The sequence below is a fragment of the Phyllobates terribilis genome, unplaced genomic scaffold, assembly GCF_046119375.1.
Source record: "Phyllobates terribilis strain yellow unplaced genomic scaffold, ASM4611937v1 Scaffold_9__5_contigs__length_417890890, whole genome shotgun sequence".
Classification (NCBI taxonomy): Eukaryota; Metazoa; Chordata; class Amphibia; order Anura; family Dendrobatidae; genus Phyllobates; species Phyllobates terribilis.
In genome coordinates, this window is record NW_027362769.1 from 409,971,057 (window position 1) to 409,986,492 (window position 15,436).

Below are 15,436 nucleotides of genomic sequence, written 5' to 3' on the forward strand. Positions count from 1 at the left end.
GTAATGTATTATTGTTCTGTCATGTACTGTACTTATTCTATCAATAAAAAAAAAAGACCTGCAGTGTATATATACAGGACAGGAGGAGCGGTACTGTGCAGTGTATATATATAGGACAGGAGGAGCGGTACTGTGCAGGGTATATATACAGGAGGAGTGGTGCTGTGCAGTGTATATATACAGGACAGGAGGAGTGGTACTGTGCAGTGTATATATACAGGACAGGAGGAGTGGTACTGTGCAGTGTATATACACAGGACAGGAGGAGTGGTACTGTGCAGTGTATATATACAGGACAGGAGGAGTGGTACTGTGCAGTGTATATATACAGGACAGGAGGAGTGGTACTGTGCAGTGTATATATACAGGAGGAGTGGTACCGTGCAGTGTATATATACAGGACAGGAGGAGTGGTACTGTGCAGTGTATATATACAGGAGGAGTGGTACTGTGCAGTGTATATATACAGGACAGGAGGAGTGGTACTGTGCAGTGTATATATACAGGACAGGAGGAGTAGTACTGTGCAGTGTATATATACAGGACAGGAGGAGTAGTACCGTGCAGTGTATATATACAGGACAGGAGGAGTGGTACTGTGCAGTGTATATATACAGGAGGAGTGGTACTGTGCAGTGTATATATACAGGACAGGAGGAGTGGTGCTGTGCAGTGTATATATACAGGACAGGAGGAGTGGTACTGTGCAGTGTATATATACAGGACAGGAGGAGTAGTACCGTGCAGTGTATATATACAGGACAGGAGGAGTGGTACTGTGCAGTGTATATATACAGGAGGAGTGGTACTGTGCAGTGTATATATACAGGACAGGAGGAGTGGTGCTGTGCAGTGTATATATACAGGACAGGAGGAGTGGTACTGTGCAGTGTATATATACAGGACAGGAGGAGTGGTACTGTGCAGTGTATATATACAGGACAGGAGGAGTAGTACCGTGCAGTGTATATATACAGGACAGGAGGAGTAGTACCGTGCAGTGTATATATACAGGACAGGAGGAGTGGTACTGTGCAGTGTATATATACAGGAGGAGTGGTACTGTGCAGTGTATATATACAGGACAGGAGGAGTGGTGCTGTGCAGTGTATATACACAGGACAGGAGGAGTGGTACTGTGCAGTGTATATATACAGGAGGAGTGGTACCGTGCAGTGTATATATACAGGACAGGAGGAGTGGTACCGTGCAGTGTATATATACAGGACAGAAGGAGTGGTACTGTGCAGTGTATATATACAGGACAGGAGGAGTGGTACTGTGCAGTGTATATATACAGGACAGGAGGAGTGGTACTGTGCAGTGTATATATACAGGACAGGAGGAGTGGTACTGTGCAGTGTATATATACAGGACAGGAGGAGTGGTACTGTGCAGTGTATATATACAGGACAGGAGGAGTGGTACTGTGCAGTGTATATATACAGGACAGGAGGAGCGGTACTGTGCAGTGTATATATACAGGACAGGAGGAGTGGTACTGTGCAGTGTATATATATAGGACAGGAGGAGCGGTACTGTGCAGGGTATATATACAGGAGGAGTGGTACTGGGCAGTGTATCTATATACAGGACAGGAGGAGTGGTACTGTGCAGTGTATATACAGGACAGGAGGAGTGGTACTGTGCAGTGTATATATACAGGACAGGAGGAGTGGTACTGTGCAGTGTATATATACAGGACAGGAGGAGTGGTACTGTGCAGTGTATATATACAGGACAGGAGGAGTGGTACTGTGCAGTGTATATACAGGACAGGAGGAGTGGTACTGTGCAGTGTATATATACAGGAGGAGTGGTACTGTGCAGTGTATATATACAGGACAGGAGGAGTGGTACTGTGCAGTGTATATATACAGGAGGAGTGGTACTGTGCAGTGTATATACAGGACAGGAGGAGTGGTACTGTGCAGTATATATATATACAGGACAGGAGGAGTGGTACTGTGCAGTGTATATATACAGGACAGGAGGAGTGGTACTGTGCAGTGTATATATACAGGACAGGAGGAGTGGTACTGTGCAGTGTATATATACATGACAGGAGGAGTGGTACTGTGCAGTGTATATATACAGGACAGGAGGAGTGGTACTGTGCAGTGTATATATACAGGAGGAGTGGTACTGTGCAGTGTATATATACAGGACAGGAGGAGTGGTACTGTGCAGGGTATATATACAGGAGGAGTGGTACTGTGCAGTGTATATATACAGGACAGGAGGAGTGGTACTGTGCAGTGTATATATACAGGACAGGAGGAGTGGTACTGTGCAGTGTATATACACAGGACAGGAGGAGTGGTACTGTGCAGTGTATATATACAGGACAGGAGGAGTGGTACTGTGCAGTGTATATATACAGGACAGGAGGAGTGGTACTGTGCAGTGTATATATACATGACAGGAGGAGTGGTACTGTGCAGTGTATATATACATGACAGGAGGAGTGGTACGGTGCAGTGTATATATATACAGGAGGAGTGGTACTGTGCAGTGTATATATACAGGACAGGAGGAGTGGTACTGTGCAGTGTATATACACAGGACAGGAGGAGTGGTACTGTGCAGTGTATATATACAGGACAGGAGGAGTGGTACTGTGCAGTGTATATACAGGAGGAGTGGTACTGTGCAGTGTATATACAGGAGGAGTGGTACTGTGCAGTGTATATACAGGAGGAGTGGTACTGTGCAGTGTATATACAGGAGGAGTGGTACTGTGCAGTGTATATACAGGAGGAGTGGTACTGTGCAGTGTATATACAGGAGGAGCGGTACTGTGCAGTGTATATACAGGAGGAGCTGTACTGTGCAGTGTATATACAGGAGGAGCTGTACTGTGCAGTGTATATACAGGAGGAGCTGTACTGTGCAGTGTATATACAGGAGGAGCTGTACTGTGCAGTGTATATACAGGAGGAGTGGTACTGTGCAGTGTATATACAGGAGGAGTGGTACTGTGCAGTGTATATACAGGAGGAGCTGTACTGTGCAGTGTATATACAGGAGGAGCTGTACTGTGCAGTGTATATACAGGAGGAGCTGTACTGTGCAGTGTATATACAGGAGGAGTGGTACTGTGCAGTGTATATATACAGGAGGAGCTGTACTGTGCAGAGAATATTCTGGTATTAGGAGATTTTGCTTTATTTAATCTCTGGAGGTAAATAATTATTTTAGATTAGAAGTTTCTAACATAAATGTAAATATTTACACAGAGGTAATAACCCAGGAGCCGTCACCCAGCAGACACGTCCCCTCCTCCGGAGCTGTCACCCAGCAGACACGTCCCCTCCTCCGGAGCTGTCACCCAGCAGACACGTCCCCTCCCCGGGAGCTGTCACCCAGCAGACACGTCCCCTCCTCCGGAGCTGTCACCCAGCAGACACGTCCCCTCCTCCGGAGCTGTCACCCAGCAGACACGTCCCCTCCCCGGGAGCTGTCACCCAGCAGACACGTCCCCTCCTCCGGAGCTGTCACCCAGCAGACACGTCCCCTCCTCCGGAGCTGTCACCCAGCAGACACGTCCCCTCCCCGGGAGCTGTCACCCAGCAGACACGTCCCCTCCTCCGGAGCTGTCACCCAGCAGACACGTCCCCTCCTCCGGAGCTGTCACCCAGCAGACACGTCCCCTCCCCGGGAGCTGTCACCCAGCAGACACGTCCCCTCCTCCGGAGCTGTCACCCAGCAGACGCGTCCCCTCCCCCGGGGCCGTCACCCAGCAGACGCGTCCCCTCCCCCGGGGCCGTCACCCAGCAGACGCGTCCCCTCCTCCGGAGCCGTCACCCAGCAGACGCGTCCCCTCCTCCGGAGCCGTCACCCAGCAGACGCGTCCCCTCCCCCGGGGCCGTCACCCAGCAGACGCGTCCCCTCCCCCGGGGCCATCACCCAGCAGACACGTCCCCTCCTCCGGAGCTGTCACCCAGCAGACGCGTCCCCTCCCCCGGGGCCATCACCCAGCAGACACGTCCCCTCCCCCGGGAGCTGTCACCCAGCAGACGCGTCCCCTCCCCGGGAGCTGTCACCCGGCAGACACGTCCCCTCCTCCGGAGATGTCACCCGGCAGACACGTCCCCTCCCCGGCAGCTGTCACCCAGCAGACACGTCCCCACCCCGGGAGCTGTCACCCAGCAGACACGTCCCCTCCCCGGGAGCTGTCACCCAGCAGACACGTCCTCTCCCCCGGGGCTGTCACCCAGCAGACACGTCCTCTCCCCCGGGGCTGTCACCCAGCAGACGCGTCCCCTCCCCGGGAGCTGTCACCCAGCAGACACGTCCCCTCCTCCGGAGCTGTCACCCAGCAGACACGTCCCCTCCTCCGGAGCTGTCACCCAGCAGACACGTCCCCTCCTCCGGAGCTGTCACCCAGCAGACACGTCCCCTCCTCCGGAGCTGTCACCCAGCAGACACGTCCCCTCCTCCGGAGCTGTCACCCAGCAGACACGTCCCCTCCTCCGGAGCTGTCACCCAGCAGACACGTCCCCTCCTCCGGAGCTGTCACCCAGCAGACACGTCCCCTCCTCCGGAGCTGTCACCCAGCAGACACGTCCCCTCCTCCGGAGCTGTCACCCAGCAGACACGTCCCCTCCTCCGGAGCTGTCACCCAGCAGACACGTCCCCACCCCGGGAGCTGTCACCCAGCAGACACGTCCCCTCCCCGGGAGCTGTCACCCAGCAGACACGTCCTCTCCCCCGGGGCTGTCACCCAGCAGACACGTCCCCTCCTCAGGAGCTGTCACCCAGCAGACGCGTCCCCTCCCCGGGAGCTGTCACCCAGCAGACGCGTCCCCTCCTCCGGAGCTGTCACCCAGCAGACACGTCCCCTCCTCCGGAGCTGTCACCCAGCAGACACGTCCCCTCCTCAGGAGCTGTCACCCAGCAGACACGTCCCCTCCCCGGGAGATGCCGGCACCAGACCAGCAGTAATGTCAGTCAGTGACCCCAGCACGTACCTGTCAGCCTCCACCTCTCTGGTTGGGCCAGGGACAGCAGCCTCCTGACATCCTGGGAAGCCAGACTTTTCTTTGGTCCAGGTTCTTCCTTCCTGGGGTCTTGCAGTCTCGCAGATGCCCCCTCTCCCTGGCTGGTGGGTGCATTGCAGTAACCCCTGTATCTGGCTGCAGTGAGTGATTGACAGGACCATGGGTTGCCCAGACTGCAGGCTGCAGGGGTCGTCCAGAGGGCAGAGCGCGGGGGTCCTGTCCTGCTGATGGTTCTCTGGAGGTCTCTGCAGAAAATTCTATAGGAACAGGAGGTGGTATAGAGAGGATGTCTGCAGAGCAGCCATAACCGGCCCCTGATAGTCCCCAGAGAGAGGCGGCTGCCCAGCATGGCAGGAGCAGGTGACAGCACAGGGGCAGCTCTCCCTCAGGCAGGTGACAGCAATGGGGCAGGTGACGGCACAGGGGCAGCTATCCTCAGGCAGGTGACAGCAAAGGGGCAGGTGACAGCACAGGGGCAGCTCTCCCTCAGGCAGGTGACAGCACAGGGGCAGCTCTTCCTCAGGCAGGTGACAGCACAGGGGCAGATCTTCCTCAGGCAGGTGACAGCACAGGGGCAGGTGACAGCACAGGGGCAGCTCTTCCTCAGGCAGGTGACAGCACAGGGGCAGCTCTTCCTCAGGCAGGTGACAGCGCAGGGTCAGATCTTCCTCAGGCAGATGACAGCACAGCGGCAGCTCTTCCTCAGGCAGGTGACAGCGCAGGGGCAGCTCTTCCTCAGGCAGGTGACAGCACAGGGGCAGCTCTTCTTCAGGCAGGTGACAGCACAGGGGCAGCTCTTCTTCAGGCAGGTGACAGCACAGGGGCAGCTCTTCTTCAGGCAGGTGACAGCACAGGGGCAGCTCTTCTTCAGGCAGGTGACAGCACAGGGGCAGCTCTTCTTCAGGCAGGTGACAGCGCAGGGGCAGCTCTTCTTCAGGCAGGTGACAGCGCAGGGTCAGATCTTCCTCAGGCAGGTGACAGCACAGGGGCAGCTCTTCCTCAGGCAGGTGACAGCACAGGGGCAGCTCTTCCTCAGGCAGGTGACAGCGCAGGGGCAGCTCTTCCTCAGGCAGGTGACGGCGCAGGGGCAGCTCTTCCTCAGGCAGGTGACAGCGCAGGGGCAGCTCTTCCTCAGGCAGGTGACGGCGCAGGGGCAGCTCTTCTTCAGGCAGGTGACAGCGCAGGGGCAGCTCTTCTTCAGGCAGGTGACAGCACAGGGGCAGCTCTTCTTCAGGCAGGTGACAGCACAGGGGCAGCTCTTCTTCAGGCAGGTGACAGCACAGGGGCAGCTCTTCTTCAGGCAGGTGACAGCGCAGGGGCAGCTCTTCTTCAGGCAGGTGACAGCGCAGGGTCAGATCTTCCTCAGGCAGGTGACAGCACAGGGGCAGCTCTTCCTCAGGCAGGTGACAGCACAGGGGCAGCTCTTCCTCAGGCAGGTGACAGCGCAGGGGCAGCTCTTCCTCAGGCAGGTGACGGCGCAGGGGCAGCTCTTCCTCAGGCAGGTGACAGCGCAGGGGCAGCTCTTCCTCAGGCAGGTGACGGCGCAGGGGCAGCTCTTCTTCAGGCAGGTGACAGCGCAGGGGCAGCTCTTCCTCAGGCAGGTGACGGCGCAGGGGCAGCTCTTCCTCAGGCAGGTGACAGCGCAGGGGCAGCTCTTCCTCAGGCAGGTGACAGCGCAGGGGCAGCTCTTTCTCAGGCAAGTGACAGCACAGGGGCAGCCCTTCCTCAGGCGGGTGACAGCACAGCGGCAGCCCTTCCTGCGGCAGCTCCGGTCAGGTCTCAGCAGCAGCAGCACATGAAGGTCAGAAGCGGGTGTCACCTCCGGGCTCCATGTGCTGCTGGTGTCAGTGGTGTCCGGGTGTTCCGGGCTGATAGGCCCCTGTGTGCGGCTGCGATAACGCTACGGCCTCCTCCTCCTCCTCCCGGGGGGGGGCGCCTCATATCTGCTCCGTCATTGCTGCCGTGGGAGCTCCGAGCCGTCAGGTCACTGCAGCCGATCACAGCGGAGCGACTTCCCCAACTGCCCCGCCCCCAACACCAGGGCCCCGCCCCTAACACCAGGGCCCCGCCCCTAACACCAGGGCTTAACCCCCTCCTGACTGCAGGGAAGGCACTGGAAACGGAAGCGGCTGTTCTGTGTCCTCCTGCGTAATGTGTCCGGGGAAGGAAATGATACAAGACTTATTGTGAAACTCCTGCCGTGCATCTATATCCATTGTACGACCACCTCTCTCTGCAGTCTTTTGGGGTCTGTCTCTCCCACCTCTCGCTGCAGTCTTTGGGGTCTGTCTCTCCCACCTCTCGCTGCAGTCTTTGGGGTCTGTCTCTCCCACCTTTCTCTGCAGTCTTTTGGGGTCTGTCTCTCCACCTTTCTCTGCAGTCTTTTGGGGTCTGTCTCTCCCACCTTTCTCTGCAGTCTTTTGGGGTCTGTCTCTCCCACCTTTCTCTGCAGTCTTTTGGGGTCTGTCTCTCCACCTTTCTCTGCAGTCTTTTGGGGTCTGTCTCTCCACCTTTCTCTGCAGTCTTTTGGGGTCTGTCTCTCCAGCTTTCTCTGCAGTCTTTTGGGGTCTGTCTCTCCAGCTTTCTCTGCAGTCTTTTGGGGTCTGTCTCTCCACCTTTCTCTGCAGTCTTTTGGGGTCTGTCTCTGCAGTCTTTTGGGGTCTGTCTCTCCAGCTTTCTCTGCAGTCTTTTGGGGTCTGTCTCTCCACCTCTCGCTGCAGTCTTTTGGGGTCTGTCTCTCCCACCTCTCGCTGCAGTCTTTGAGGTCTGTCTCTCCCACCTTTCTCTGCAGTCTTTTGGGGTCTGTCTCTGCAGTCTTTTGGGGTCTGTCTCTCCAGCTTTCTCTGCAGTCTTTTGGGGTCTGTCTCTCCCACCTTTCTCTGCAGTCTTTTGGGGTCTGTCTCTCCCACCTTTCTCTGCAGTCTTTTGGGGTCTGTCTCTCCACCTTTCTCTGCATACTTTTGGGGTCTGTCTCTCCCACCTCTCGCTGCAGTCTTTGGGGTCTGTCTCTCCCACCTTTCTCTGCAGTCTTTTGGGGTCTGTCTCTCCCACCTTTCTCTGCAGTCTTTTGGGGTCTGTCTCTCCCACCTTTCTCTGCAGTCTTTTGGGGTCTGTCTCTCCACCTTTCTCTGCAGTCTTTTGGGGTCTGTCTCTCCCACCTTTCTCTGCAGTCTTTTGGGGTCTGTCTCTCCACCTTTCTCTGCAGTCTTTTGGGGTCTGTCTCTGCAGTCTTTTGGGGTCTGTCTCTCCAGCTTTCTCTGCAGTCTTTTGGGGTCTGTCTCTCCACCTCTCTCTGCAGTCTTTTGGGGTCTGTCTCTCCCACCTTTCTCTGCAGTCTTTTGGGGTCTGTCTCTCCACCTTTCTCTGCAGTCTTTTGGGGTCTGTCTCTCCCACCTTTCTCTGCAGTCTTTTGGGGTCTGTCTCTCCCACCTTTCTCTGCAGTCTTTTGGGGTCTGTCTCTCCCACCTTTCTCTGCAGTCTTTTGGGGTCTGTCTCTCCACCTTTCTCTGCAGTCTTTTGGGGTCTGTCTCTGCAGTCTTTTGGGGTCTGTCTCTCCAGCTTTCTCTGCAGTCTTTTGGGGTCTGTCTCTCCACCTCTCTCTGCAGTCTTTTGGGGTCTGTCTCTCCCACCTCTCGCTGCAGTCTTTGAGGTCTGTCTCTCCCACCTTTCTCTGCAGTCTTTTGGGGTCTGTCTCTCCCACCTTTCTCTGCAGTCTTTTGGGGTCTGTCTCTCCCACCTTTCTCTGCAGTCTTTTGGGGTCTGTCTCTCCCACCTTTCTCTGCAGTCTTTTGGGGTCTGTCTCTCCACCTTTCTCTGCAGTCTTTTGGGGTCTGTCTCTGCAGTCTTTTGAGGTCTGTCTCTCCACCTTTCTCTGCAGTCTTTTGGGGTCTGTCTCTCCAGCTTTCTCTGCAGTCTTTTGGGGTCTGTCTCTCCAGCTTTCTCTGCAGTCTTTTGGAGTCTGTCTCTCCACCTTTCTCTGCAGTCTTTTGGGGTCTGTCTCTCCAGCTTTCTCTGCAGTCTTTTGGGGTCTGTCTCTCCACCTTTCTCTGCAGTCTTTTGGGGTCTGTCTCTCCACCTTTCTCTGCAGTCTTTTGGGGTCTCTCCACCTTTCTCTGCAGTCTTTTGGGGTCTGTCTCTCCAGCTTTCTCTCCAGGCTTTTGGGGTCTGTCTCTCCACCTTTCTCTGCAGTCTCTTGGGGTCTGTCTCTCCACCTCTCTCTGTAGTCTTTTGGGGTCTGTCTCTCCCACCTCTCGCTGCAGTCTTTGGGGTCTGTCTCTCCCACCTTTCTCTGCAGTCTTTTGGGGTCTGTCTCTCCACCTTTCTCTGCAGTCTTTTGGGGTCTGTCTCTGCAGTCTTTTGGGGTCTGTCTCTCCAGCTTTCTCTGCAGTCTTTTGGGGTCTGTCTCTCCACCTTTCTCTGCAGTCTTTTGGGGTCTGTCTCTGCAGTCTTTTGGGGTCTGTCTCTCCAGCTTTCTCTGCAGTCTTTTGGGGTCTGTCTCTCCACCTTTCTCTGCAGTCTTTTGGGGTCTGTCTCTCCCACCTCTCGCTGCAGTCTTTGGGGTCTGTCTCTCCCACCTTTCGCTGCAGTCTTTGGGGTCTGTCTCTCCCACCTTTCTCTGCAGTCTTTTGGGGTCTGTCTCTCCACCTTTCTCTGCAGTCTTTTGGGGTCTGTCTCTCCCACCTTTCTCTGCAGTCTTTTGGGGTCTGTCTCTCCCACCTTTCTCTGCAGTCTTTTGGGGTCTGTCTCTCCCACCTTTCTCTGCAGTCTTTTGGGGTCTGTCTCTCCACCTTTCTCTGCAGTCTTTTGGGGTCTGTCTCTCCCACCTTTCTCTGCAGTCTTTTGGGGTCTGTCTCTCCCACCTTTCTCTGCAGTCTTTTGGGGTCTGTCTCTCCCACCTTTCTCTGCAGTCTTTTGGGGTCTGTCTCTCCACCTTTCTCTGCAGTCTTTTGGGGTCTGTCTCTGCAGTCTTTTGGGGTCTGTCTCTCCAGCTTTCTCTGCAGTCTTTTGGGGTCTGTCTCTCCACCTCTCTCTGCAGTCTTTTGGGGTCTGTCTCTCCCACCTCTCGCTGCAGTCTTTGAGGTCTGTCTCTCCCACCTTTCTCTGCAGTCTTTTGGGGTCTGTCTCTCCCACCTTTCTCTGCAGTCTTTTGGGGTCTGTCTCTCCCACCTTTCTCTGCAGTCTTTTGGGGTCTGTCTCTCCACCTTTCTCTGCAGTCTTTTGGGGTCTGTCTCTGCAGTCTTTTGAGGTCTGTCTCTCCACCTTTCTCTGCAGTCTTTTGGGGTCTGTCTCTCCAGCTTTCTCTGCAGTCTTTTGGGGTCTGTCTCTCCAGCTTTCTCTGCAGTCTTTTGGAGTCTGTCTCTCCACCTTTCTCTGCAGTCTTTTGGGGTCTGTCTCTCCAGCTTTCTCTGCAGTCTTTTGGGGTCTGTCTCTCCACCTTTCTCTGCAGTCTTTTGGGGTCTGTCTCTGCAGTCTTTTGGGGTCTGTCTCTCCAGCTTTCTCTGCAGTCTTTTGGGGTCTGTCTCTCCACCTTTCTCTGCAGTCTTTTGGGGTCTGTCTCTCCAGCTTTCTCTGCAGTCTTTTGGGGTCTGTCTCTCCAGCTTTCTCTGCAGTCTTTTGGGGTCTGTCTCTCCAGCTTTCTCTGCAGTCTTTTGGGGTCTGTCTCTCCAGCTTTCTCTGCAGTCTTTTGGGGTCTGTCTCTCCACCTTTCTCTGCAGTCTTTTGGGGTCTCTCCACCTTTCTCTGCAGTCTTTTGGGGTCTGTCTCTCCAGCTTTCTCTCCAGGCTTTTGGGGTCTGTCTCTCCACCTTTCTCTGCAGTCTCTTGGGGTCTGTCTCTCCACCTCTCTCTGTAGTCTTTTGGGGTCTGTCTCTCCCACCTCTCGCTGCAGTCTTTGGGGTCTGTCTCTCCCACCTTTCTCTGCAGTCTTTTGGGGTCTGTCTCTCCACCTTTCTCTGCAGTCTTTTGGGGTCTGTCTCTGCAGTCTTTTGGGGTCTGTCTCTCCAGCTTTCTCTGCAGTCTTTTGGGGTCTGTCTCTCCACCTTTCTCTGCAGTCTTTTGGGGTCTGTCTCTGCAGTCTTTTGGGGTCTGTCTCTCCAGCTTTCTCTGCAGTCTTTTGGGGTCTGTCTCTCCACCTTTCTCTGCAGTCTTTTGGGGTCTGTCTCTCCCACCTCTCGCTGCAGTCTTTGGGGTCTGTCTCTCCCACCTTTCGCTGCAGTCTTTGGGGTCTGTCTCTCCCACCTTTCTCTGCAGTCTTTTGGGGTCTGTCTCTCCACCTTTCTCTGCAGTCTTTTGGGGTCTGTCTCTCCCACCTCTCGCTGCAGTCTTTGGGGTCTGTCTCTCCCACCTTTCTCTGCAGTCTTTTGGGGTCTGTCTCTCCCACCTCTCGCTGCAGTCTTTGAGGTCTGTCTCTCCCACCTTTCTCTGCAGTCTTTTGGGGTCTGTCTCTCCACCTTTCTCTGCAGTCTTTTGGGGTCTGTCTCTCCCACCTCTCGCTGCAGTCTTTGGGGTCTGTCTCTCCCACCTTTCTCTGCAGTCTTTTGGGGTCTGTCTCTCCCACCTCTCGCTGCAGTCTTTGAGGTCTGTCTCTCCCACCTTTCTCTGCAGTCTTTTGGGGTCTGTCTCTCCCACCTTTCTCTGCAGTCTTTTGGGGTCTGTCTCTCCCACCTTTCTCTGCAGTCTTTTGGGGTCTGTCTCTCCACCTTTCTCTGCAGTCTTTTGGGGTCTGTCTCTCCACCTTTCTCTGCAGTCTTTTGGGGTCTGTCTCTGCAGTCTTTTGAGGTCTGTCTCTCCACCTTTCTCTGCAGTCTTTTGGGGTCTGTCTCTCCACCTTTCTCTGCAGTCTTTTGGGGTCTGTCTCTCCAGCTTTCTCTGCAGTCTTTTGGGGTCTGTCTCTCCACCTTTCTCTGCAGTCTTTTGGGGTCTGTCTCTGCAGTCTTTTGGGGTCTGTCTCTCCAGCTTTCTCTGCAGTCTTTTGGGGTCTGTCTCTCCACCTTTCTCTGCAGTCTTTTGGGGTCTGTCTCTCCACCTTTCTCTGCAGTCTTTTGGGGTCTGTCTCTCCAGCTTTCTCTGCAGTCTTTTGGGGTCTGTCTCTCCACCTTTCTCTGCAGTCTTTTGGGGTCTCTCTCCACCTTTCTCTGCAGTCTTTTGGGGTCTGTCTCTCCAGCTTTCTCTCCAGGCTTTTGGGGTCTGTCTCTCCTCCTTTCTCTGCAGTCTTTTGGGGTCTGTCTCTGCAGTCTTTTGGGGTCTGTCTCTCCAGCTTTCTCTGCAGTCTTTTGGGGTCTGTCTCTCCACCTTTCTCTGCAGTCTTTTGGGGTCTGTCTCTGCAGTCTTTTGGGGTCTGTCTCTCCAGCTTTCTCTGCAGTCTTTTGGGGTCTGTCTCTCCACCTTTCTCTGCAGTCTTTTGGGGTCTGTCTCTCCCACCTCTCGCTGCAGTCTTTGGGGTCTGTCTCTCCCACCTTTCTCTGCAGTCTTTTGGGGTCTGTCTCTCCACCTTTCTCTGCAGTCTTTTGGGGTCTGTCTCTGCAGTCTTTTGGGGTCTGTCTCTCCAGCTTTCTCTGCAGTCTTTTGGGGTCTGTCTCTCCAGCTTTCTCTGCAGTCTTTTGGGGTCTGTCTCTCCAGCTTTCTCTCCAGGCTTTTGGGGTCTGTCTCTCCAGCTTTCTCTGCAGTCTTTTGGGGTCTGTCTCTCCACCTCTCTGCTGTCTTTTGGGGTCTGTCTCTCCCACCTCTCGCTGCAGTCTTTGGGGTCTGTCTCTCCCACCTTTCTCTGCAGTCTTTTGGGGTCTGTCTCTCCCACCTTTCTCTGCAGTCTTTTGGGGTCTGTCTCTCCCACCTTTCTCTGCAGTCTTTTGGGGTCTGTCTCTCCACCTTTCTCTGCAGTCTTTTGGGGTCTGTCTCTCCACCTTTCTCTGCAGTCTTTTGGGGTCTGTCTCTCCACCTTTCTCTGCAGTCTTTTGGGGTCTGTCTCTCCAGCTTTCTCTGCAGTCTTTTGGAGTCTGTCTCTCCACCTTTCTCTGCAGTCTTTTGGGGTCTGTCTCTCCAGCTTTCTCTGCAGTCTTTTGGGGTCTGTCTCTCCACCTTTCTCTGCAGTCTTTTGGGGTCTGTCTCTGCAGTCTTTTGGGGTCTGTCTCTCCAGCTTTCTCTGCAGTCTTTTGGGGTCTGTCTCTCCACCTTTCTCTGCAGTCTTTTGGGGTCTGTCTCTGCAGTCTTTTGGGGTCTGTCTCTCCAGCTTTCTCTGCAGTCTTTTGGGGTCTGTCTCTCCAGCTTTCTCTGCAGTCTTTTGGGGTCTGTCTCTCCACCTTTCTCTGCAGTCTTTTGGGGTCTGTCTCTCCCACCTCTCGCTGCAGTCTTTGGGGTCTGTCTCTCCCACCTTTCTCTGCAGTCTTTTGGGGTCTGTCTCTCCACCTTTCTCTGCAGTCTTTTGGGGTCTGTCTCTGCAGTCTTTTGGGGTCTGTCTCTCCAGCTTTCTCTGCAGTCTTTTGGGGTCTGTCTCTCCAGCTTTCTCTGCAGTCTTTTGGGGTCTGTCTCTCCAGCTTTCTCTCCAGGCTTTTGGGGTCTGTCTCTCCAGCTTTCTCTGCAGTCTTTTGGGGTCTGTCTCTCCACCTCTCTCTGCTGTCTTTTGGGGTCTGTCTCTCCCACCTCTCGCTGCAGTCTTTGGGGTCTGTCTCTCCCACCTTTCTCTGCAGTCTTTTGGGGTCTGTCTCTCCACCTTTCTCTGCAGTCTTTTGGGGTCTGTCTCTGCAGTCTTTTGGGGTCTGTCTCTCCACCTTTCTCTGCAGTCTTTTGAGGTCTGTCTCTCCACCTTTCTCTGCAGTCTTTTGGGGTCTGTCTCTCCCACCTTTCTCTGCAGTCTTTTGGGGTCTGTCTCTCCACCTTTCTCTGCAGTCTTTTGGGGTCTGTCTCTCCACCTTTCTCTGCAGTCTTTTGGGGTCTGTCTCTCCCACCTTTCTCTGCAGTCTTTTGGGGTCTGTCTCTCCACCTTTCTCTGCAGTCTTTTGGGGTCTGTCTCTCCCACCTTTCTCTGCAGTCTTTTGGGGTCTGTCTCTCCACCTTTCTCTGCAGTCTTTTGGGGTCTGTCTCTCCACCTTTCTCTGCAGTCTTTTGGAGTCTGTCTCTCCACCTTTCTCTGCAGTCTTTTGGGGTCTGTCTCTCCACCTTTCTCTGCAGTCTTTTGGGGTCTGTCTCTCCAGCTTTCTCTGCAGTCTTTTGGGGTCTGTCTCTCCACCTTTCTCTCCAGTCTTTTGGGGTCTCTCCACCTTTCTCTGCAGTCTTTTTGGGTCTGTCTCTCCACCTTTCTCTGCAGTCTTTTTGGGTCTGTCTCTCCACCTTTCTCTGCAGTCTTTTGGGGTCTGTCTCTCCACCTTTCTCTGCAGTCTTTTGGGGTCTGTCTCTCCACCTTTCTCTGCAGTCTTTTGGGGTCTGTCTCTCCACCTTTCTCTGCAGTCTTTTGGGGTCTGTCTCTCCAGTCTTTTGGGGTCTGTCTCTCCCACCTCTCGCTGCAGTCTTTGGGGTCTGTCTCTCCCACCTTTCTCTGCAGTCTTTTGGGGTCTGTCTCTCCAGTCTTTTGGGGTCTGTCTCTCCAGCTTTCTCTGCAGTCTTTTGGGGTCTGTCTCTCCACCTCTCTCTGCAGTCTTTTGGGGTCTGTCTCTCCCACCTCTCGCTGCAGTCTTTGGGGTCTGTCTCTCCCACCTTTCTCTGCAGTCTTTTGGGGTCTGTCTCTCCACCTTTCTCTGCAGTCTTTTGGGGTCTGTCTCTGCAGTCTTTTTGGGTCTGTCTCTCCAGTCTTTTGAGGTCTGTCTCTCCACCTTTCTCTGCAGTCTTTTGGGGTCTGTCTCTCCCACCTTTCTCTGCAGTCTTTTGGGGTCTGTCTCTCCCACCTTTCTCTGCAGTCTTTTGGGGTCTGTCTCTCCACCTTTCTCTGCAGTCTTTTGGGGTCTGTCTCTCCACCTTTCTCTGCAGTCTTTTGGAGTCTGTCTCTCCACCTTTCTCTGCAGTCTTTTGGAGTCTGTCTCTCCACCTTTCTCTGCAGTCTTTTGGGGTCTGTCTCTCCCACCTCTCGCTGCAGTCTTTTGGGGTCTGTCTCTCCAGCTTTCTCTGCAGTCTTTTGGGGTCTGTCTCTCCACCTCTCGCTGCAGTCTTTTGGGGTCTGTCTCTCCCACCTGTCTCTGCCGTCCTTTGGGGTCTGTCTCTCCAGTCTTTTGAGGTCTGTCTCTCCACCTTTCTCTGCAGTCTTTTGGGGTCTGTCTCTCCACCTTTCTCTGCAGTCTTTTGGGGTCTGTCTCTCAACCTCTCGCTGCAGTCTTTTGGGGTCTGTCTCTCCCACCTTACGCTGCAGTCTTTTGGGGTCTGTCTCTCCCACCTTACGCTGCAGTCTTTTGGGGTCTGTCTCTCCCACCTTACGCTGCAGTCTTTTGGGGTCTGTCTCTCCCACCTTTCTCT

General features: G+C 54.5%; 1 protein-coding gene across 1 annotated transcript in view; it reads right to left on the reverse strand.

Annotated features, from left to right (window-relative positions):
* Nucleotides 1-7,048, reverse strand: part of LOC141162660 (ATP-binding cassette sub-family B member 10, mitochondrial-like) — a 34,928-nt gene extending 27,880 nt beyond the window's left edge. The window contains exon 1 of the mRNA XM_073648996.1: nt 4,974-7,048. Within this exon, the coding sequence (XP_073505097.1) occupies nt 4,974-5,352 (379 nt within the window). The 5' untranslated portion in view covers nt 5,353-7,048. The remainder of the gene's footprint in view (nt 1-4,973) is intronic.
* Nucleotides 7,049-15,436: the final 8,388 nt, after the last annotated feature.